The 22,621-nt window shown below is 42.5% G+C and overlaps 1 protein-coding gene across 3 annotated transcripts in view; it reads left to right on the top strand.

The window, feature by feature from the left end:
- Positions 1-22,621, top strand: part of HNF1A (HNF1 homeobox A) — a 457,456-nt gene that overhangs the window by 378,997 nt on the left and 55,838 nt on the right. Inside the window, exons 8-9 of one of the 3 annotated variants that reach the window (XM_044068854.1) lie at positions 5,605-5,726; positions 8,871-9,009. In XM_044068854.1, coding sequence (XP_043924789.1) covers positions 5,605-5,726; positions 8,871-9,009 — 261 coding nt within the window. Of the gene's footprint in view, positions 1-5,604; positions 5,727-8,870; positions 9,021-22,621 lie in introns of all 3 variants that reach the window. The other 2 variants (XM_044068855.1, XM_044068856.1) reach the window with 2 other exon arrangements.

Here is a 22,621-nt window from a genome sequence, read left to right as displayed (position 1 = left end):
CACTGAAGATACTATTAATTTTGTTAAAAATGTCACTGGTTCATATTTTATTTTCTCTTGCTTGATAACAGATCTGCTATTATCTTTTGTTAATCTGCAATGCATTATGGGTAAAGTACTAATGTTACCTGAAATAATGTGCTATTATTCAGAAATTCAGTTAATAGCATACCAGTGTCAACAAGAAAATGCACTGTGGTCATCTGCAAATCTTTCTATATGCAGTCCCTGATTAAGTTGTAAAACCAAAAGAAAGAAAGGTGAATACTCCACGACAATCAAAGCAAACCAGAAGGATAGCCAATTCATATGACAATAAATCTACAAGTATGTGTGAAAAGAATGACCTCTTTATTCAAGGAAGTAAGCGCTATCGCATCTCCCTGGACGTTTCCTCAGACTTAAAATAAACTCCAACATTCAAAATCACTTAAATATCACATTGCTATCATAAAAACCAATAAAATGTCTCATATCAGACATGTGACAAAATGAGGCGACATCCCTAAAAATATAGCTCATCTACAATTAGTCATATATTCATAAAAAACCTTCACATATGTCACTTCTAAATAAATAATAATTATAAAAATAAAAACAGTGCATCTAAAACTATAGAAAATACATGTAAATAGGTATATAAAAATATACATATATAAAGATGCATAGGCAAAAACATATACTTATAAGTATGTATACATATAAACTCTATAATACCTATGCAACCAAAATATCATAAAGGCTATCTACTTAAAGGGGGGGGGGTTCTCAAAGGGGGGGGTTCAGGAACGCCACTATAGCCTCATTATAATATCAAGGTATCCATATTTAATGCTTCAGTGGTTTATCTAAAAGAAATGGCTTCAATGTAGACCTATCATTCAAGCCATGTCCTTTATCTGCTATAACCTAATTATCCATTTGGCTTCCTCTTTTTTGGTATAATTACTGATATTCCCTAGCCTTTCTGTGACATATATAAATTCCAAAACCATAAACCTGAAGGTGTGTGTCATATCATTTTGTAAAACGTGATTGGCTAGGGCATTGCATTCATTCTCTCTGTTGATGGCATATATGTGTTCCCTTAATGTTCTGTTCGTTTTGCCAAAAGAGAAACATTTGCATTTATTACAGAGAGCTAAATAAACCACATTTCTCGATTTACAATCAGCATACTGGCTAAACTCATACTTGATACCTGTATCTGGATGTTCGAAACCATTGGTGTTCATGATAAAACCACATTGATTGCAGCTATGACATACATAGGTTCCCTTCCTAGAGGAGGTTAATCTGTTTTTTCCTCTCTTCTCATAGCAGAGCAACCTTTTTAATGACTTGGTGTTTCTATAACTAAAGCTAGGGTTAGTTCCTACCAAAAAGACGAAGCCAAATGGATAATTAGGTTAACTACAAATAAAGGACATGGCTTGAATGATAGGTCTACATTGAAGACATTTCTTTTAGATAAACCACTGAAGCATTAAATATGGATACCTTGATATTATAATGAAGCTGTAGTGGTGTTCCTGAACCCCCCCCCCCTTCGAGAACCCCCCCCCCTTTAAGTAGTTAGCCTTTATGATATTTTGGTTGCATAGGTATTATAGAGTTTATATGTATACATACTTATAAGTATATGTTTTTACTTATACATCGTTATATATATATTTTTTATATACCTATTTACATGTATTTTCTATAGTTTTAGATGCACTTTTTAATTTTATAATTATTATTTATTTAGAAGTGACATATGTGAAGGTTTTTTATGAATATACGACTTTAATTGTAGATGAGCTATATTTTTAGGGATGTTGCCTCATTTTGTCACATGTCTGATATGAGACATTTTATTGGTTTTCATGATAGCAATGTGATATTTACGTGATTTTGAATGATGGAGTTTATTTTAAGTCGGAGGAAGCATCCAGGGAGATGCGATAGCACTTACTTCCTTGAATAAAGAGGTTGTTCTTTTCACACATACTTGTAGATTTATTGTCATATGAATTGGCTATCCTTCTGGTTTGCTTAGATTGTCATGGAGTATTCACCTTTCTTTCTTTTGGTTTTGCTACAGTCATTTGTTAGGTGATACATTACCCCGAGGTGTGCTTTTGGACCTGATTAAGTTGTGCTGATGAAGAAAGGCAAGTCTTACTTATTCTCTACATATAATAAATATGCAATGGACTCTAAATTAGAAAAGGACACACTGCGGATATAGGTTCATACTAGGCTATCTGCCCTAGGGCATTTATAAGCCTAGCCAGTGTGTGTTTGGCTTTCGCCACCCATTTCAAATTAATTTTGCTATGCCCTTTTTCGAGGTTAGTATACTGTGCCTCTAACGGTGACACAGAAGTGATACCCGGGGGTAAACCTACGATCTCCCATCCACTCATCGAGATTCCTCTTGAAGAAAGTCAATAAGGGACTCTGCCTAACCTGGACTGGAATTTTATTCCAGAGTGAAGGGAGCCTCTGGGTTATGAATCTGTCCCTCCAGCATGTCCTATTTATTTCAGTGCTGAGGTTCAAGTCTCTCAAGTGCATAGCTCGATGGGATTTGGATTTTCTGAGGTGCAGCATGTCCATTAATTCCGGGTTGGATATGGCTTTATACGTCAGGCACAGATCGCCTCTGAGCAGGCAGTATGCCACTGAGTAGAGCTGGAGTTTCTTTAACCGGGCAGCATATGGCATCTGTTTGAGCCCTTTGATCCTCTTGGTGAGGTACTTTTGGGGTCTTTCTAGTTGCTGCAGGTGTCTGGTAAGGTACATCCCAAAAGGGGCATTGTACTTAATTATGGGCCTGATGAGGGATGAGTAAAGAGGCACGATGACCTCCACTGATCTAGATGTGAATCCCTTCATGATTAGGTGGGCTATATAAAATGTTTTTCTAACCACTTTGGCCACGTGGTTGTCAGATGAGAGATTGCTATCAACTTGGGTCCCCAGGTCCCTAATTACTTCTTCTGTACTTAATGGATTACCACCTATGTGGTAATTTCTGGGCACTTTGTTTTTGCCAAAGGGGATGACTATACACTTTTTGGCGTTTAGCTTGAGGCCATGGCTCTGGCACCAGTTGTCTGTTTCTATGAGGCCCTTTTGGAGGATGCTTGTGTCGGCTGGAGAGTCGATTATGGGGCCCAGTTTGCAGTCATCTGCGAACTTGGTCAGCCACAGTCCTTCCATGTTGGCCTGTACCTTCGAGAAATATATACCGAACAAGAGAGGTCTCAGGACTGAGCCTTGTGGGACACCACTTGTAACTGGTTTGGAGTCTGACATGGCTCCAGCAATTCTAACCATGTGGGTTCTGTCCTTGAGCCAGTTTGCAACCCATCTAGTGACATAGGGATTTATATTTAAGCTGGTGAGCTTATCTATAATGCCCGAGTGGGGTATTGTATCGAAGGCTTTTGCGAGGTCCAGGTAGGCTGTGTGGACCACCTCGTCAATGGCCTTGGTGACTCTTTCAAAGAAATCGACCAAGTTTAAGAGGCAGGATCTGCCCTTAACAAAGGCAAACTGGGTAGCATCCAGTGTCTGTAGGTCCCCAATATCTTTATTTATGAGGTTCATGATGATCCTTTCCATAGCTTTGCAGACCAAGCTAGTCAGGCTTATGGGGCGATAGTTTCCAGGATCCGTTGAGGCACCACCTTTGTGGAGAGGGATCACTGTTGCTGTACGCCACTCTTTGGGTACATATCCTGTAGTAAGGCTGAGAGTGAACAGTAGTTTTATGTTTGGGTTTAGCTCTTCTTGGAGTTCATGTAGGACACAGCCCGGGACACCGTCTGGTCCCATTGATGCTGTGTTTTTTGCTTTGGAGAGGGTGGCTCTTACCTGAGCATCTGAGATGTCAGGGGGGCAGCACTCTGCTGCGATAGATATTTGCCCTTTTGGTGGGGGGGGGGGGAGTTTGCGCTGAGCCTGTCAGCTAGGATGTTGACAATGTCTGTGGGTTCAATGTATTTTTTGTCATTTTGGACTAATTCTGAGCATATCTGGGAATTCCCACCCAGGTTCCTAACATAACTAAAGAAAGCCTTGTGATTATCTTTAGTGCCCTATGCAATTTTTCTCTCGAAGCTGGCCTTAGACGATTTTATGAGTGCCCGTAGTTTTTTGCTAATACTGATCAGAGATGCCTTCCCTTTTTGGGATTTTGCTCTATCATGTAGTAGCTTCCTCCTTCTATGGAAAATGGGTATGGTTTTTCCAGTTGAGTAATTTATTAACTGCAAAAAAAAAAAAAAAAAAAAAAAAATTATCCTGCAACAGTGAGAAAGATATGGGCCACACAGGAAAATGAAATGCACATGTTTTTACAGAAGGTACTCTGCTGTGACAAAGTAAATGGCACATTCCCAACTTTCTAACATTACTGCTTTGATTTACTTTGCTGGTGCTGAAAACAACTGCAGTGAATACCTACTGACATTTAAGAGTAGCAGCTACTACTCTTTACTTTATGGGGTTTCAAACACTATCTAAAGCTCCTTTCAAATTGGTAGGATATGGTTGAAGGGACAGTCACCTAGGAAGATGTTTCTCAAGTGTATGAAAGCAGATTAAAGCTGTTTTCTGATTTAGAGATTCCTTGATAAAAGACACTAATATTAAGTATCAGAGGCTGAGTTTCTTAACATCATGAGCACATCATGCTCAGCTTCCCATTTAGTCTTATACTTTGCACTACTAAGGCAACAAAAAATCTATAGACAACATTATTAATGCACCTCATGAAAGGCTAGGCTAGCAACCACCCTCTTCTCATATCAGCATGCAAAACATGGGGATAACCAGCAAAGTGCTTTGAGAGTCTCTCGAGTGTCCATAGTTTTATTTATTATTTTTTTTTTGGCAAGAACCTTCGAAACCTGGATCTTTTTCCTACAATTTCATTTATCAGCAGGATATAAATAATGCTCAATTTTTTTTTTTTTATAGACTTTGCTTTCATGCAAGTCAGTATCCTTTTGCAGAGGCTAAGAAGGAACAGCGGTACTTCACACACAAACAGGATTTGGGAGAGCAGCAGGTTATTTTGGAACAATTCTTTAAAGTGATTTACTGAGGTTTTGAAACCTACCTTTGCACTACATTGAGCAAAGCAGGTATTTCCGAACATTCTGGTTATCACTTTCATATTTAAAATTAATTGTGAACTTTACATTTTTCTTGCACTGACATCACTGAGAAAAAGCATAAACGTTTAACCTCAGTCACATAGAAAAAGGCAAAGCATCTGTTGCATCCATAGACTTTAATGCTCAAAGGTGTCTCACTTGACTCGGTGCCATGATGTATACAGAAACATCAGCAAATCACTTCTAAGTATTGCATCACCTGATCCTTTCAGTCATGGTACAAGTAACAAAAATGACTTCTACAAACAAAACTGTCAAGATGTAATTGCACAGCTCTTTTTTTTTTTTTAATCCCAAACTGAAGTTCAGTATTTGTAGAAATTCAGACATTTGGACCTCTAAATAAGGTTGCAGAAGAGTCAATTTACATTTCATATTCATGTGCACTGTTGGTAGAGCACACAGTAATAACTACACTTTTCTTTTCCAGCTGTATACAGTCACAAGTCGGAAGTCCCAGCATACACATCCACAAACATCTTCCCACAAACCATGGTTATAACAGAAACAGGAAATCTCAGTGCTTTGACCAGCCTTGCACCAACAAAGCAGGTAACAGTATGGGACTATATATTAGGCTGATCAAGTATACCAACCCACACTAGTTCCAATCACTTAAATTCGACAACTTTCTCCAGTTCTACTGTCAATGTATAGTGCAGTTTAGCAAATGTATCAGTCACACTACTATTTTTTTTTTTTCTTTCAAAGAAAAGACAATATTTTGTTTGTTACAAATAGTACTTTAGGTAATAAAGGAATTAAAGTGTGATATATAGCACCATCAGAATTGGGACAAGTTAATCTGAATTATGAAAGGCACATTATAACTGGTTACAGAAATCAGTGTTTTAAGGAGAAAAAAATGCTGCTTTTAACGAGGGGTAGTGTTCTATGCAATAGTGACCTGCTAAATCTTTTTTTTTACTGCCTGCACGACAGTAAACAGTCGATCCAGTTACATTCCCTTATACTGATGGATGTCATACCCACATTGTTTGCGAGACGACTGGCCGTTTCTGGCCCTCCATGAGACCCTGTTCATCTGCTGTTGCACTTCTAACATCCAAGGCCTGTTGCTTGGATGCATAAGCTCAGATGTCTGAGACTTAGTATATGCATTGATGCATAAGCTCAGACATCTGAGACTTACTACATGCATGGATGCATAAGCTCAGATGTCTGAGACTTACTACATGCATGGATGCATAGGCTCAAATGTCTGGGACTTACTATAGGCATGGATGCATAAACTCAGATGTCTGAGACTTACTATAGGCATGGATGCATAAGCTCAGATGTCTGGGACTTACTATATGCATGGCCATATGTAAGGGGCCTGGGGTTGGATACAGGGAGTCAGATGACAGGGGCATAAAGCATAGATACAGGAAGGTCAGATGTTGGGGGTCTAAAGCATAAATGCAAAAGTTTAGGGTTTGAGGAGGTCTGAAGCACCGATGCAGTCGGTCAGATGTCAGGGGCCTGAAGCACAACTGCAGAAAGTTAGACTTCTTGGGTCTAAATCAAAGGTGCAGGAGGTCAGGAGCCTAACACATGGATGCGGGGAGTTAGATGTCACAGATCTGACACATGCACTCCTGAGGGATAGACACAAAAAGTCAGATGTACATGAATCATAGATGCAGGAGACAGGTTAAATTTCACGAGTCTGAAAATGGATGCAGGAGGTCAGAAGTCACAGACTTAATGCATTCGTGGACCATCTGTCAAGGATCTGAAGCATGGATGAGTAGGGTCAGATTTCAGGTGTCTGAAGCACAGATACAAGAGGGTCAGACTTGGGGGAAGGGGCTGAAGCACAGGTACTGAGGGCCAGAAACACTGATGCGAAAGTCAGATGTCAAGGTTATAATGCCTGGATGAAGGGGTCAGATACTAGAAACATGATGCATGTGGGGGGTGGTTATGAAGTAGGGCTCAGATAGCAGTGGTTTAAAACATGAATGCATAGAGGTAGGTGTCAGAGATCTGATGCATGGATGCAGGGGATCAGATATCAGGGACTTGAAGCACAGATGACAGAGTCAGATGTCAGGGGTATGATGCATGCATGCATGCAGATGGCATGCCAAGGACTTAATGCAGTCAAATAAGAGGTCATACATTAGGAGTATGATGCAGGATGCAGCAGTCAGATGTCTTGGACCTCATGCTTGGAAACAGGGAGTCAGATGTCACGGATATGATACATGGAAACTTGGGGTCAGATGTCAGAAGCTTGATGCATCCATGTATGCAGGGACCAAATGTCACAAACCTTGCTATATGGAAGCAGGGATCAGATGTCATTGGGGTCATCTTTCAGTTGCCTGATGCATAGATTCAGGGGTAAGTTGTCAAGTGCCTAACACAAGAAAGCAGTGGTCAAATATTTGCCCAATTCATAAATGGAGGTATCACATGTCAAGGACCTGACACATGCACACAGGGATCAAATGTCAGATCCCAGGGTCTTGTATCACATGCTTAATGTGGAAACAGAGGTCATATTTAATGAGTCTGACACACTAACACAAGACTTGGCTCACAGGGTCTAACACACAGATGCTGGTGTCAGAGGCCTGATGCACAGACACAAGGGGTTATGATACCTGCAACTGACGTGTGAAAAGGTCAGAGGTCAGGAGGCCTGATGCATGGCTGCAGAATTCAGATGTCAGGGTCCTGATATGCGAATAAAAGGATCAGATGTCAGTGGCCTTGCAAATGGATGCAGAAATCAGATGTTAGGGAACAGCTATGCAAATACAAGAATTAGATTTTTGGATCTTGACACAAATATATATTCAGAAGTCAAGGGATCAGTACTCAGGGGACTGACACATGGACACAGGGGTCAGGTATCGGGGTCTAACCCACAGACACATGTATCAAATATCAGAGGCCTGACACAAAACCACAGGGGTCAGATGTTAGGGACCTGACATATGGGATCAGAAGTTAGATATCAAGGGCCTGGTAAATGGAAGCAGAGGACAGTTATCAAGGACTTGGCACATGGATGCAGGCTTGTACACATGGAGAGATGCAATAAAGCAGAATAGTGTAAAAATGACATGATGTTTCATTACACTATCCAGTGAAGTCAGTGTTGGGGGGTACATTTTTCAGTATACTAGCAAGGTACAAGTAAGATAATTCATCTCACTGAGGGAGAATGGCCCCATTCTAGGAGTAGGGGAAGTAGGATACAGATGGAATGACTGAGGGCAGTAGATAAAGGCATTGAAGCATAAGTATCCACATGGAATGGATCATACCAGAATATGCCTTTGCCACCTACAGTGGCAAATTACTACAAACAGAACAATCATGAGACAGGAGACAAACCTCTTGGTCAGGAATAATAAAAAGCAAAATGCTCCCCTATCTAAAGTGATGAAAAACAGCCGTAAAGATCCTACCCTGTGGAGTGGGAAACATGTTCCTACCATCCACAAATGGAGTTCAACCTACCTGACATGGTAGGGAATTAAGGTATTTAAGCCAGTGTTATCCCAGTCCTAGTAAGTTACTTCTCTTACATCATAGCATAATCGACTAAATTATTTACACTCTGCAAATGACAGCAGTGTCCCAGTTTTCCTAGTATTGCCTTTACTATTTGGTTCAATGCTCAGGTCATCACAATGTCCATCTCAGTTCTTATAGCAGCCATGTTGTTTCCTACAGATTCTAATGACAAACTCTGAGAGCACCTCAGAGGGAGGACTGCAGCAAGCACAGGTGGTTCACTTACAGAGTCCTGAAAGCACACTGCAGCACCTACAGCCAAGTCATCGTTTATCTGAAAGTCCAGTTGGCACTACAGGTGAGAGGAAGGTAACAGAGATCTATCTTCTTCAGCAGTACATAGTGCACATTTTGTAATCAATTCTGCACTTCCTCAGACACATTACATCCTTTAACTGCTTTATTTTGAAAGTAAAATCCAAATTATGCATTCAGATCTATTCCTACGATGACAACTGCTACTGTGACATGCAAACAACTGCACCATCTGTCCGTGTTGGTCATTGCTCTTTCTTTTCTATTTATTTTAGTAATGACTGTGATTAGGTGTCTAAGAAATTATACATTTGGCAGATGGGGTCCATTATGATGTACTTCACACTTGACCAACATACAGCTCCAACTACATTAGTAGCTCCGTATATCCTGAATGTGGTAGCTGGAAGGAGGCATGAGGTAAAACAACAGTACTGGTGTAACCTGGCACATCATTATCGAAGGCCCATCCTCCACTTCCAAACTGCTGTTTTAATGAGTGATAAGGTGTTGTATACTGTTCAGGATGCTTCCCACATGACACTCTCTCTTTGGGATGTATGTAATATTACCAATGATAGAATATCTTTATACAGCATGTATATACCACTAGTGAGAGCTCATGTGTAAGCTGGACATAAAACAGCCCTACTGACAGCTCCCTCTTGATGCTGTATGCAATAGAAGACTAGCAGCAGCTTCCCTCTTGTGCATGTGCTTGCAGTAGCGATACCTTTCCACAATATTACAGTAGTGATAACTTCTTTCCATGCTGCATATAATGCATCAGTGCTGACACCCTCACTCCAGGCTGCATGTGATGCATCACCAGTGACAGCTTCACCATACTGCATGTTATGCAACACTAGAGTGTTCTTCGTGGTTCACTGTTACAATCATTACTGTAGGGTTCTTCCTGCTGGCAGCAGCCCTCGATCGGCCAGAGTCCCAAAGTCGGGTCAGACATTGGCTGAAGTCGCTCCTGCCCTGACATCAGTGCACCAGGGGTATAAAAACCTCAGCTGACGCCATTTTCCCCAGTCTTTCTTGCCATGCGGTGCCCGTTGCAAAGCAGTTTGCAAGTGCAGGTCGGCCGACTCCTGTTTATTTTTGGTAGCTTTTGAATTGAAGACTTCTTCTTTTGAGCTAAGTACCCCGTTGGTGAAACCTTTTTCTTGCTCCAGTCCAATATCAGAAAAAGTTAATAACTGTATTTTTTGTGGGAAGTAAATACCTCATAAGGATTTTCACTCTTACTGTATACCTTGCTTAGGTCCTGACCACGACGTAGCTAATTGTAGGTTTTGTGCTAAGTTTAATCAACGCACTATTAGGCGTAGGTACGATTTTGCCTTCCATTATTTTGGAAAAAGATTTAATTACAATATGTCGTTGGATTCTTATCCGGCTACTGCAGTATATAAGAGGCACAAGGATAAAGACAGGCCTCCGAGATCCAAAGTGGATGACTTTATTCAACCAGAGCCAGTTGTCGGTTCGGCTGTCGTCAGTGAGGTGCTTTTGCAGCCCCTGTCATCCGCCACGTTTGAACCGGTTGCCTGTACAGACTCCCGTGAGGAGCCGATGGGGCCTTCAGACTTTTCAGGGATTGGACCTCCGGCTATTGCTCCCTCAGATGGGTCCGGAGCTGCTGTGCAGGCACCGGCTTCTGAGGGAGTTTTTAGGCCTACACAGCTTCATGTACAGATGACTCCAGTTTTGCAGTCAAGGGCAAAGACTAAGGCTCCAGCAAAGACAAAGCAGCATGCACAGGCACCTTCTGTTCAGGGCCCTAGACCTCAAAGGCAGATGCTTAGAATGGCTGAAGACCTGTTAACTATGATCAGGGGGTTCTCATCCCCCTCCTGACAAGAGACCTAGGCTAGAGCCAGATTATGATTCCTCAGATCAAGTTTCAATTTCTTCTGCTGCTTCTTCTGAGCAGGATTATTCCTTCCCTCCTTATGAGGATTCTGATGCTGAAGAATCCCTTCCTTCGGCCTCTCCTCCCGAGGATTCTTCATTTGGGGAAACCTTGCATGACATGAGAGAGCATTTTCACTGGGAAGGGCAGGAATACTCTGAATCTAAGAAAAGGCTTAGGGATTTTCTTCTGCTTCCACAGCATGGACCCCTGGCTATTCCCCCTGTATTGAACATTGTGGATGATGTTTTTACAGAGGCAGCTTTCTCTCCTGATTCTTTTCCTCCTGCTCCTGTCAAACCGGATAGGTATTATAGGGTTCCAGATTCCCTCAAATATCTTTTTAAGAATCTTTCAGCTGATCCAGAAACTATTTCTCAGGGCACTAAGGGTGTTAAAGCGGCCTCTGCTAAGAATCCTATTCCCTCTGACCAAGAGTCCAGAGCCTTGGAAAGATGGGGTAAAAAGTTTATACTTCTGCTACATTGTCTATTAGAGCTTTGAATTGTCAATTTCATATGTTAAAATATCGGCAATACCTTTTGTCTGTGTTAAAGCAAAAGATGTCTGCTGTTTCTGGTGGTGCAGACAATTAGGAATTACAGGATTTATTGCATGCTACTGAGCAGGTGGGTAAACATACCCCGCACTGTGGTTTTGATTCTTTGGAGGTTTCTTGCAGGGCTGCAGCAACTGGCACAGTTATTAGGAGGCATGCTTGGTTAAAGGAGCAAAGTTTTCCGGAGCAGGTTAAAGCTAAGCTTTTAGATGCCCCTTTACAACACAATGTTTTGTCTGGGGCCAAAGCTGAGGAAGTACTGAAGAAAATGGAAGACAAAGCCAAATCTATGCAGACGGTTAAAGATTTTCTACAGGTACAACCCCCTAGATTTAGCAGGAATTGGCCAGCTAAACCTTGGTCCTTTCCGAGCTTGGACAGACCTCAGAGGGGCAGATACAGGTGTTCCAGAGGTAGGGGTCAGGCACAGTCCCCTTCCAGAAATAAGCAGTGGAGTGCCCCCTCTTCCAAGGGAGGGGAAGATAGGTCACAACCTTACAGGAAACAGTCATTATGACTCTCCCTTACTAGCTCCAGGGGCTCTCCTCCTGGATGCGCCTTTGGGAGGAAAAATCTCTCTTTTTTATCACAAATGGAGCCGCATAACCCAAGACAAATGGGTTTTGGACATAGTTTCAAGGGGTTACAGGTTTCATTTCCATACCTTGCCAAAATCAAATGGATGGCCAGATCTGCCAAAGCATCAATGGGCAGAGGCACAACGGCAAGTTCAGTCCCTCATGGATATGAGGGCCATAGGTTTGGTACCAGATTCAGAAATGGGGCAAGGGTTTTATTCAAGACTTTTCCTGGTTCCCAGGAAGAAAAATGCATGGAGACCAATCCTGGACCTTTTCATATTGAATACCTTCCTAAAAATTCAAGATGCTCACTCTGCAGCAGCTGCAGTCTATGCTGAGCAAGAACGCTTAGATGGTGACTTTGGACTTGGAGGCTTACCTGCATATTCCCATACAGCAAGAGTGCAGAAGGTACCTGAGATTCAAAGCGAGCCCTTTGGCTTATCTACTGCATCCAGGGTTTTTACAAAGTGCCTGGCACCAGTAATGGTGTTTTGCAGACAGAAGGGAATTCAAATATACCCTTATCTGGATGATTGTCTCATTCAAGCAGACGACAAGGAGACTTTACTTCAGCATCTAGCATTTGTGCAGCATCTTCTCTTGTGCTTAGGGTTCACAGTGAACCTAAAGAAATCAAACCTGGTGCCCACGCAGCAAATTACTTTCCTGGGTGCGCTTCTGAGCTCTACAACCCAGATGGCTTATTTGACACCAGACAAAAATGTGCAACTGGCTTCTTATTTCAAAAATCTGGCATTAGTGAGTCAGCTGTCTGCAAGAAAAATTCTGCAGGCTCTGGGTTACATGGCATCCTGCATTCTGTTGATACTATATGCAAGGCTGCATATGAGGAAGATACAGTGGCACCTCAAGAGTGTATGATCTCAGCATTGCCACAGTCTGGAAACAGTGATCGCAATTTTGCCTCGTCTCTGGCAGGAGTTTCTTTGGTGGGCCAAGGCCGGTCTCCAGAACAAGGGGAGGCCTTTCTGTCCCATTCCAGCCAATCAAGTCATAATGACGGATGCTTCAGATTATGCATGGGGAGCCCACATGCAAGGGAAATGTCTTCAGGGTGCCTGGACAGAGGACCAAATGCATCTGCACATAAATTTGAAGATGCTAGCTGTACAGAATGCCCTGACAGCCTTCAAAGGTCTTATTCTACTGGGGCAATTACTGATAAAGACAGACAACACTACGGTGATGTGGTACATAAACAAGCAGGGAGGCTCTCACTCTTACCCCCTGTGCAGATTGGCCATGGCTCTGTGGAACACAGCACTAGCCAACAAGGTGGACTTACAAGCTCAATTCCTGCCAGGAAAGGACAACACTCTGGCAGACAGTCTAAGCAGAAATCTTTCGGATCCACATGAATGGATGTTCGGATATTCAGGATGATAACGGAGGTGTGGGGGTGCCCAGACAAAGATCTTTTTGCATCTCCCCAAAACCATCAACTTCAAACGTTCTGCACGAGGACCTACCACAAGCTAGCATGGAAAGTGGATGCCCTTTCATTCAGTTGGAAACACCTCTCAGTATATGCTTTTCCTCCTTTGCCTCTTCTACCTCGGATACTTCTGAAAATCAAACAAGACAGACCGTAAATGATTTTACTGGCTCCCAACTGGCCTCGGCAATTCTGGTATTCCACCCTGATGAACCTGGCTCAGGGTCCACCCTGGATTTTGCCACAACTACCACATCTACTGTCTCAACGAGATGGCCAGATCCTGCACAGCCATGTCAAAACTCTGAATCTAGCAGCCTGACGGATCCAGGGTCTTTAAACAGTTCTACCCTTACCAAACAGGTACTGGATAGAATTCTTGAAGCTAGATGGCCCAGCACCAGGAAATCTTATGCAGGTAAATGGAAAAGATTTTGCTCCAGGCCCAGGGTTTTAATTCTGCAGTTTCAAACATTCCTCTGATTTTACAGTACCTAACAGAAATGTTACATAAGGGCCTATCTTTTTCATCTATCAAAATTCATGCTTCTGCTATTTCTGCACATTACAATACAGATCCCCCAATCTTATCTCATCCATTACTTAAGCAATATATGAGAGGGACAAAGAATATAAGGCCTCCTTTAAGAGCACCAGTTCCCACTTGGGATCTCAACTAAAGTTAACTGTCTCCTTTGAACCTGCAGCTTCCACAGATTTAAAGATTTTATCATGGAAAACTGCTTTTCTTTTAGCCATTACCTCTGCCAGAAGAATTTCGAAATTGCAAGCTCTCATGGCTGTGGAACCCTTTATTATTTTTCATCAGGACAGGGTGTCCCCGAGGACTAATCCCACCTTTATGCCTAAGGTGGTTTTGAAAGTAGCCTTGAATCAGACTATTCATTTGCCTACCTTTTATCCTAATCCTCAAAGTGAAGAGGAAAGTATTTTGCATTCTTTAGATATACACAGGCAGCTTTGTTTTTACCTGGACAGGACAAAGATTTTCAGGAAATTTGACCAATTGTTTGTGGCTTATGCTTCTACCTCACAGGGGAGAGCAATCACTAAGCAGACTATTTCTAAGTGGATTGCCCACTGCATCAAGTTCTGTTACTCTCATCATGGTAAACCTGTTCCTGTTAATGTCAGAACACATTCTACCAGAGCTACTGCCACTTCGGCAGCTTTTCTCAGTGGAGTTCCTACCAAGGAGATCTTAGAAGCTGCAACTTGGAGTTCTGTTCATACTTTTTCTAAGCACTACAATCTCCCTCTCTATTCTAAAACTAGGGCAGGCTTTGCCTCTGCAGTCCTGCAGGGTTTTGTGGCCTCCCCTTCTGTTCCTTCTCCATCCACCCTTTCTTAGCTTTGGGATTCAACCCTACAGTAATGACTGTAACTGAACCACGAATAACATAGTACAGTTGTGTACTCTTACCATAAATGTAGATGTTAGAGTATGTTCACCGTTACAGTCTGGGTTACCCTCCCTCCTGCCCCATCTTTTGTTGTTCTTTGAGTGCTGTCTGTGTCTCCTTGACATTTCTTTTTTCTCCAAGGTATTTTTGCTGGTGATATTTGGGAATGTTCTGGTTTGTTTGCTTATTCTTTTTGATTAAGCTTTTGGCCTTTATTTTTGGGCACCTGACATCTGGGGCAAGAAAAACTGGGGAAAATGGCATTGGCTGAGGTCTTTATACCCCTGGCGCACTGACATCAAGGCAGGAGCGATTTAAGCTGACGTCAGACCCGACTTTGGGGGACTGGCCGATCGAGGGCTGCCGCCAGCAGGAAGAACCCTACAGTAATGACTGTAACAGTGAACATATCGAACATCTACATTTATGGTAAGAGTACACAACTTTACTGTACAGTTTCTGTCCATGTTACACACAACACTTCAAGTGACAACCTGTCTATATTGCATGTGATTCTTCACAAGTGACAGCTTCTTTCCATGTTTGCACGTGATGTATTACAATCATAGCGTCTTTCCAAGTTTCACATAATACATCATTAGTGACTGCTTCTCTTCATATTGCATGCAGTGCATCATTAGTGATAATCTTTTCATACCGCATGTTTTGTTTCACTAGTGACAGCTTCACTCCAGCGTGCACACAATGCACCATTAGCTACAGCTTCTCTCCATGTTGCACACGATGCATCACTAGTGATAACCTATCTACATGGCAGACAGGATGCATCTGGTAACAACTTCTCTCCATGCTGTACATGATGGTAACTTGCTATGGCAATGTATCACCAGTGATTCTCTTCATGCTGCATATGATGCATCACTATAGACAGCTGTCCTCCAGACTGCATACGTTACATCACTGTAGGTAGTTTACTAGGAGTAACATATTGCCAGTGAAAGATTCTCTGCATGCAGCACAAGATTCATCACTACATACTGCTGGTCTTGGGTCTACATTATAACCTTAAAGGCTACTGCACAAGATATTACCCCCCCATGCAATAGACTGCTGTAACAGACTAAACTAAATGAAACCGTAATCTACAATTTTGCAAGGAGGCTGATTTCTCCAATCGCCACCATTGCAGGCTCTGCACAAAGACACCCCCCCCCCATTTTGTAAATATAGTAATTTATAGTAAAACTAGAAGTATCGAGGCATAGCCCTAACAGGTTTGAGCCCCCCACCCAAAAAAAAAGTTTACCAGTATTGATTTTGTATATATGGATTTTTATGTTGCACTCCATGGGATGATTCACAATCAGTGGCAGTTTCTCTCTGTGGCATATCTGACATATCACTAATGAGAGTTTCCATGGCACATGTGATACACTGCAACAACACTTCCATTCTAACTGCATGTGAAGAATCCTTAAAGAGGGAGTTTCAATGGAAGATTGCAGCTTATCCCCCAGACCAAGACCACATATAGGCTATCATACTAGGCTAGCTGCCCTTGTGATCCATTTTAATCTTAGCCAATTTATGTCAAAAGTGAGACTCAAACTGTATCACATCCATAAGGCAAATACCTTAACCATTATCTACAACTCTTCCTCCCACAGGGCACTTATCTAGAGCCTGTGCTGCTACTGACAGCTCCATTCTTTGGGGGGGGGGGGTGTAAACACTCAGCATGTTTTTGGGAAGACCCCCACAGAGAACAAGGGAGAACATGCAAACTCCATCCATGCCTTGGCCAGAGGTCAGGATTGAACCTTGTGCATGAGAGGCAAAGGCCTTGCCCATTATGCAAACTTTAAGCTCCAGTCAGTGGCTTGCATCATTCATAACACAGTCTATATATGTATTTGTTCCTACCCTAATCATACCCTCACTGGTGATGTGGGCACCATAGTCCTGTACCCTTCCTCTAATGTGTTTGCTCCCACATACATGCTTTGTGACAGCTACCATCCCCAGCTTTTGAATCCATGCCTTTGTCACTGTAGTCAAAGACTTCTGTACATGCCTCCACTTGAACAAGGGCACAGGCAGACCAGGTGCCATCATCCACTCCCTCCAAAATGGGTAAGCTAGGCCAGTTGCTCACAACCCTGCCCCCCTTCCATGCCTCTACCAACCCCTCCAAGCCATTACTTCAACTCATGTCTTCTAAGCCAGTCAGAATTATTTCGTTTATGTTCCAGAACCAGGTCAAAACTTGCTGTGGTATTCTTTGCAGATGGCACAACTATGGACTGAGATGACACTCTTTTCTCTTGCTGTTTATTGATACTTTATCATCAGATAAAATTTATTTTTGTCATGTCAGGCTATTATGACCACTTGTAACATCATAGCTTAGCCACAACATATTTCTTCACAGAAAGAAAACAAAGACTGCTTTCTTTACTGATAAGTGAAAGGCTGGCTAAGCAGAAATTATTTCCCATTCAGTAGCTACGGCATTTGTACCTTTCCCTTCTGCAGAATTACCCAACATTTCTCTAATTGTTCTGACCGAGATCCCTGTTGTGGTATTCTTATCATATGGGGTTTTCATTCACAGCCATCCAGCTGGAGAACCAAATCTTTACCTTCACAAAGGTATATATTCAGTGCATTACCTCAGCTTTTATGCATCATGGTATATATGAGAGTTCCTCAAACTATCACAGCACCAGCAGAAATGCAGGTCACACATCCATCAGACTGCTCTACATTAGGTCATTAGTACTATTGCTTCATGCATTTGGTTTTCAGATTAGTGCCCTGTTGAAGAACCCTCTTTTTTGTACTTTGCTGTGTTTTGAAAACTGGTTTTTTTTTTTTTTTATAAATGGCAGCTAGGAAGAGTAAGTGTGAGTGCAGGTAGCAAAGGGCTTCCACAATAACTGCATTTTTCTTTTTCTTTTTTGTCTGGGCATAGAAGACTATAAATCCTGCTGTATCTGTGGTCATTCATTCCAAAAACCCTTAGGTTGAGTCTTTCCTCCCTTAACACATTCCTTGAAATGCCTGACCCAAGTAAAGATGGCAGATTCCCCATCACCCTTCCACCAAAGGAGACACTCAAGAGATCCTGTGACAATTTGCAGTCTTAACATTTTTTTTTAAGTCAGAGGTACCAGCTAAGGCTACAGAACACAGTACAGATATCCTCTCAGTTGTCCACTACTGAACCCTTGCTGGAGGCCAGTACAGCTCCCTTGGCCTTACAGATATCAGATAACTCATAGGCACCACACTTGATCATTTTTGGAAGTAGCATATGGTGTTCCCAAAATCCTAGTCTGGAAAAGAGGTTCCAGGTACTCTAAAGACACCATTCAGGGAGACATCACACCTAAAAAGAAAATAATAGTGATCGTGCCTTCAACGTTTCCAGTGGTGGCTCGCTGCTGCACACACGGAATTCACATTTTCCCTTACTTGGACAACCTACTGATCCAAGCTCTCTCCACAGACATCATCCTCAAGCATGCATATTACATGGTGCATCTGTCAACAATATTGGGACTAGCAATCAATTTCGCAAAATTCCCATCTCACACCCTCTTATGACCTAGCATTGCTGGGTTGCAGACTGGACACACACAATGTATACTTTTCTTCCTCACAATCTGGCCAGCTTCTTCCAACACCTCTTCTTAGTGCCATACTGCACAGCAAGGGAGATCCTCAGAGCTTTGGTTTTCATGACAGCTACCTCTCTCAATGCTCCCTGGGACCAGGCTACACATGAAGAAAATTAGTGGTACCTAAAATCTGTGTGGTCCCACCATTGTCATCCCCTGGATAACCAGATCAGTCCTACCCTGCCTCCAAAAGGACCTGCTCTGATGGGAAAACCAGGTTCTTTCTCCCCAGCTCCTCTCACCCAAGTTGTTCACACAGATGCCTCAAACGGTGCCTAGGGGGAAATGGTCTTCTCCATTCCCAAAGGAGCATATCAACTTGAAAGAAATTACTGCTCTCCTACAAGCTCTGCAAATCTTCTCTCACTTATGGAAACCAGACACAATCTTTGTGTACACCGACAGCACCACAGTTATGTGGTATTTAAACAGAGGGGCAGAAGGTCTCACCCTATCTGCAGGCTAGCACAGGTGACATGTCTTTGACAGCTACTTGCATTCCCTACCAGGTTAATGTGCTGGCAGACTCCTTAAGCAGATCCCTGGAGGTCCATCACAAATGGACCTTCAACAGGCAGGTCTTTGAAACAGACACCAGTAGGGCACACCATTCTCCCTTAGCCTGGAGGTGACCCAATCTCTTTCCAGTGGTCAGTGAGGTTCCTCTATGCCTTCCCCTCCTGCCCCTGCTTCCAAGAACCCTTCTAAAAGACTAAAAGGAAGCTCCAAAAATTCTACTTCTGGCCACTTACTGGCCAAGACAACACTGGTTTCCCATCCTACTCCATCTGTCTAAGGGAAACCACTGGACAACAGCACAGCAATCAGACCTAGTCACATAACAAGGTCTGCTTCACCATACCAATCTAGCCTCTCTCAGTCTCACTCTGTGGATAAGAGGGTCCTAATCCCTAAAAGGCACCTCTTCTTTGAGAAGGAAGTTCATGTTTTACAGGAAACCATGAAACCTACCAACAGAAAATCTTACACAGCTAAGTGGAAAAGATTTTCTATGTGGTGTCGCAAACAAATCCAAGACCAATGCTAATCAGACGTTCCCACTGTCCTTCAGTATTTATGCAAATTGTCAAAGGCTGGTTTGGCCTACTCTTCCATTAAGACCCATGTCTGCCATCAATGCTTGCCTGCCTCTTGACTCCCTTCTCATGTCCAGGAAGTAGGTCAAACTTTTCTTGACGGAATCTTTATATCTTAAGCTGCCAAGAAAAAACTATTTCCCCTCCCCAGGACCTTAACTTTGTGCTAGAATAACTTTTACTCTTCCCTTTCAAACCAGCATCAACTGCCACTTTAAATTTCTACATCTGGAAATCTATCATTCTGTTGGGGCTTAGCTGGTCTCTCAGTGTCTGAATTTCAGACACTCGTGGCTATTCCACAGGGACAGGGTGACTCTTGGGGCCAATCCTTTAACACCCAACATAGTAAATGAAGCATCTCTCACCTGACTTCCTTTTTTTTCACCAATCCCCAGAACCGGGGGGGGGGGGTGAATTCTGAAATCTAGACATTCACTAGTAGTTGAGGTTCTACTTGGTCAAAACAAAAACTATCAGAAAAACTAAACAGGTATTTGATTCCTTTGTGGATTTTAAACTGGACCAGCCAGTTCCAAAGTAAACTACTGCATCATGGATATCAAAAACCATCTCTTTCTGGTATAAACATTATGGTAAGACTTTGCTCTCCTGCTCAAAAGTGCACACTACTTGGGCAGTGGTCCTTTCCACAAGGGCGTTGAATGCCACATCCATCTTGGGAGCAGTCACCTCATCCTGTGTGTGCATTTTCACCAAAAAATACAAGATGGATGCTTTCTCCAGGGCCAGGGCTGCCTTTGCCAAGACTGTACGGTTTGGGTCTCAAGCAGCTCATTCTTCCATTAGCTAACCACCCTTTCTCTGCCTCCTTCAGCTTTGGGACTCACTCATACGTTAAGAATACTGCAGCAGTAATCTCAGTCAGGACATAACCTACCATGACAGCAGATGTCCTACTGATCACTGTTGCAGTATTATTTCCCTCCCTCCTTCCTTCCTTCCTTCCTTCCTTCCTTCCTCTCTTCCTGGCCTCTAAAATTTCTCTTTCCTTCAATTTAGAGCCATCACTAAGTTTGTCGGTGGGGAGTTTACTTATCTTTTCCACCTATGTCCCTCCTAGTTGGCAAGTCTCCTCTCTCAGTAGTCTTTGGGCAGTGGCCAAAAACCCATATGATAAGAATACTGCAACAGTGATCAGTAGGACATCTACTGCTATGGAAAGTTCTTAAACAACTGGACTTTGTTATAGTGGCTGTTCATGCACTTCTGGTAAATACACCCTTCAACAGAAACCATTATCATGTTACACCTTACCAAAGTTGTAGATGTTTTGAGTATATCCACTTGTTCAATACGGACTCCTAAGATTCCTGCATGCAGAAGCAGCTTTCTATACTTCTTCACCATTCCTTCTCTTGGCGTGGCAGATGCCCTTCCACTCAAATGTAAGAAGGCTTGATGATAAAGAGAGTGATCAGCCATCAACATTTTATGATCTCTCTTGCCTTAGAAAAAAACAATTCAGCACAACTACCACAGCCACAACTCATGCATCAGACACCAGCCCCAAGGGGCACAAACCTCAACCTGAGGGCTACCAAACTGCCTTGCCAAGCTGCTGCTGCTAATCCCTGAGTAGAAGAGGTATCTCATCTGTGGTGTAGAGAGAGAAGCTAACAAAGGGTGATTAGGATACCATCCCAAACTATATACCAGGAGAAAAAGGAGGATGGTGGGACACAACTGATACCAATAGACATATTCAAGCATCTCCAATTACAGAAAATTCCTGACACAACTCTAAATTCTCAATAATATCCACTATTGCAGTACTGACCCTTAGGTGACCACACAGAGAAAGTACAGTTGTGTAAAATCTTATCACAACCATAGATGGTCCTACTCTTCACTGCTGCATTTTTCTTCACCTTAGGGATCTCCTGCCAAGGATAGCCCAATGTTTGGCCAGTATACCACAACCTTTAGCTCCTGTAGGCACCATACATCACACATTCTTCCCTGTACAGGACATAGAACATAATGGTGATGTACAGATGCAGCCCCCCAGAACTGAATTGCCCCAAAAGAGAACCGTCTCTATAGGACAAGAGAGGCTATGCACATCCAGAAATAGAAAATACAGATGGAAAAGGGAAACCTTTGACCAGGATGGAAACAAAAAGAAAAATGGGGTGAAGGAACGGACTGAATACTGTGACAGTGAAGAATAGTACATTTACTGTTATGGTAAAATTTTACACAACTGTAAAATGTCCTTCTACATCACTGTTGCAGTATTAACCATAAGAAGAGTACAAAAGCTCAAGAAAAGTATTGGAAGGTAGACGGCTGGGAAGAGCCCTCAACAAACCCATGTAGAATGGTTCTAGCAAAACCTGCTCCGGCCTTAAAAAACATATTTGATTTATAGTGCTTAGTAAAGGTATGCACTGAAGACCAAGTAGCAGCCTCAAGAAAGGAATTGGTGTCCACTCCCTTGAAGGAAGAACCAGATCAGGCATCCGCCTCCTAATGGAGTGAGCTCTGACAGAAGCAGACACTTGCCATGAAAAGAATAACAAAAGGAAATGGCCTTAGATATCCCAGGATGAAAGGAAAGAAATAGCTGGTCAGACTTATGAATGGTCTTGGTTTTATCAAATCCAAGGTATGAAGGACCCTCTCACTAGCAGACTGAAAAGAAGGAAAAGGATGGGAGTTGTACTGCTTGAATCAAAGACAACTCATTAACAACTTTGGGCATAAAAAGAGGAATTAGTACAAAGGGACATCCTGCCCCCGTGAAACATCAAAAAAGGAGAGATGGCTATAAGGAACTGAAGCTCTGAAAGCCTCTGAGCAGAATTTAACAGCAAGCAATAGGACAGTCATCCAGGTACAGTGTTGCATAGAAGTTGAACTTGCAAGCTCAAAAGGAGCCAGGGGTCAATTTTTCTAAAACAAAATTTTGGTCCCAAGGAGGAGGAATAGACCAAGTCAAAC

The sequence above is a fragment of the Protopterus annectens genome, chromosome 4.part0 (assembly GCF_019279795.1).
Source record: "Protopterus annectens isolate FY-2018-M chromosome 4.part0, PAN1.0, whole genome shotgun sequence".
NCBI classification, from domain to species: Eukaryota; Metazoa; Chordata; order Ceratodontiformes; family Protopteridae; genus Protopterus; species Protopterus annectens.
This window is presented reverse-complemented; position numbering and strand designations above follow the sequence as displayed.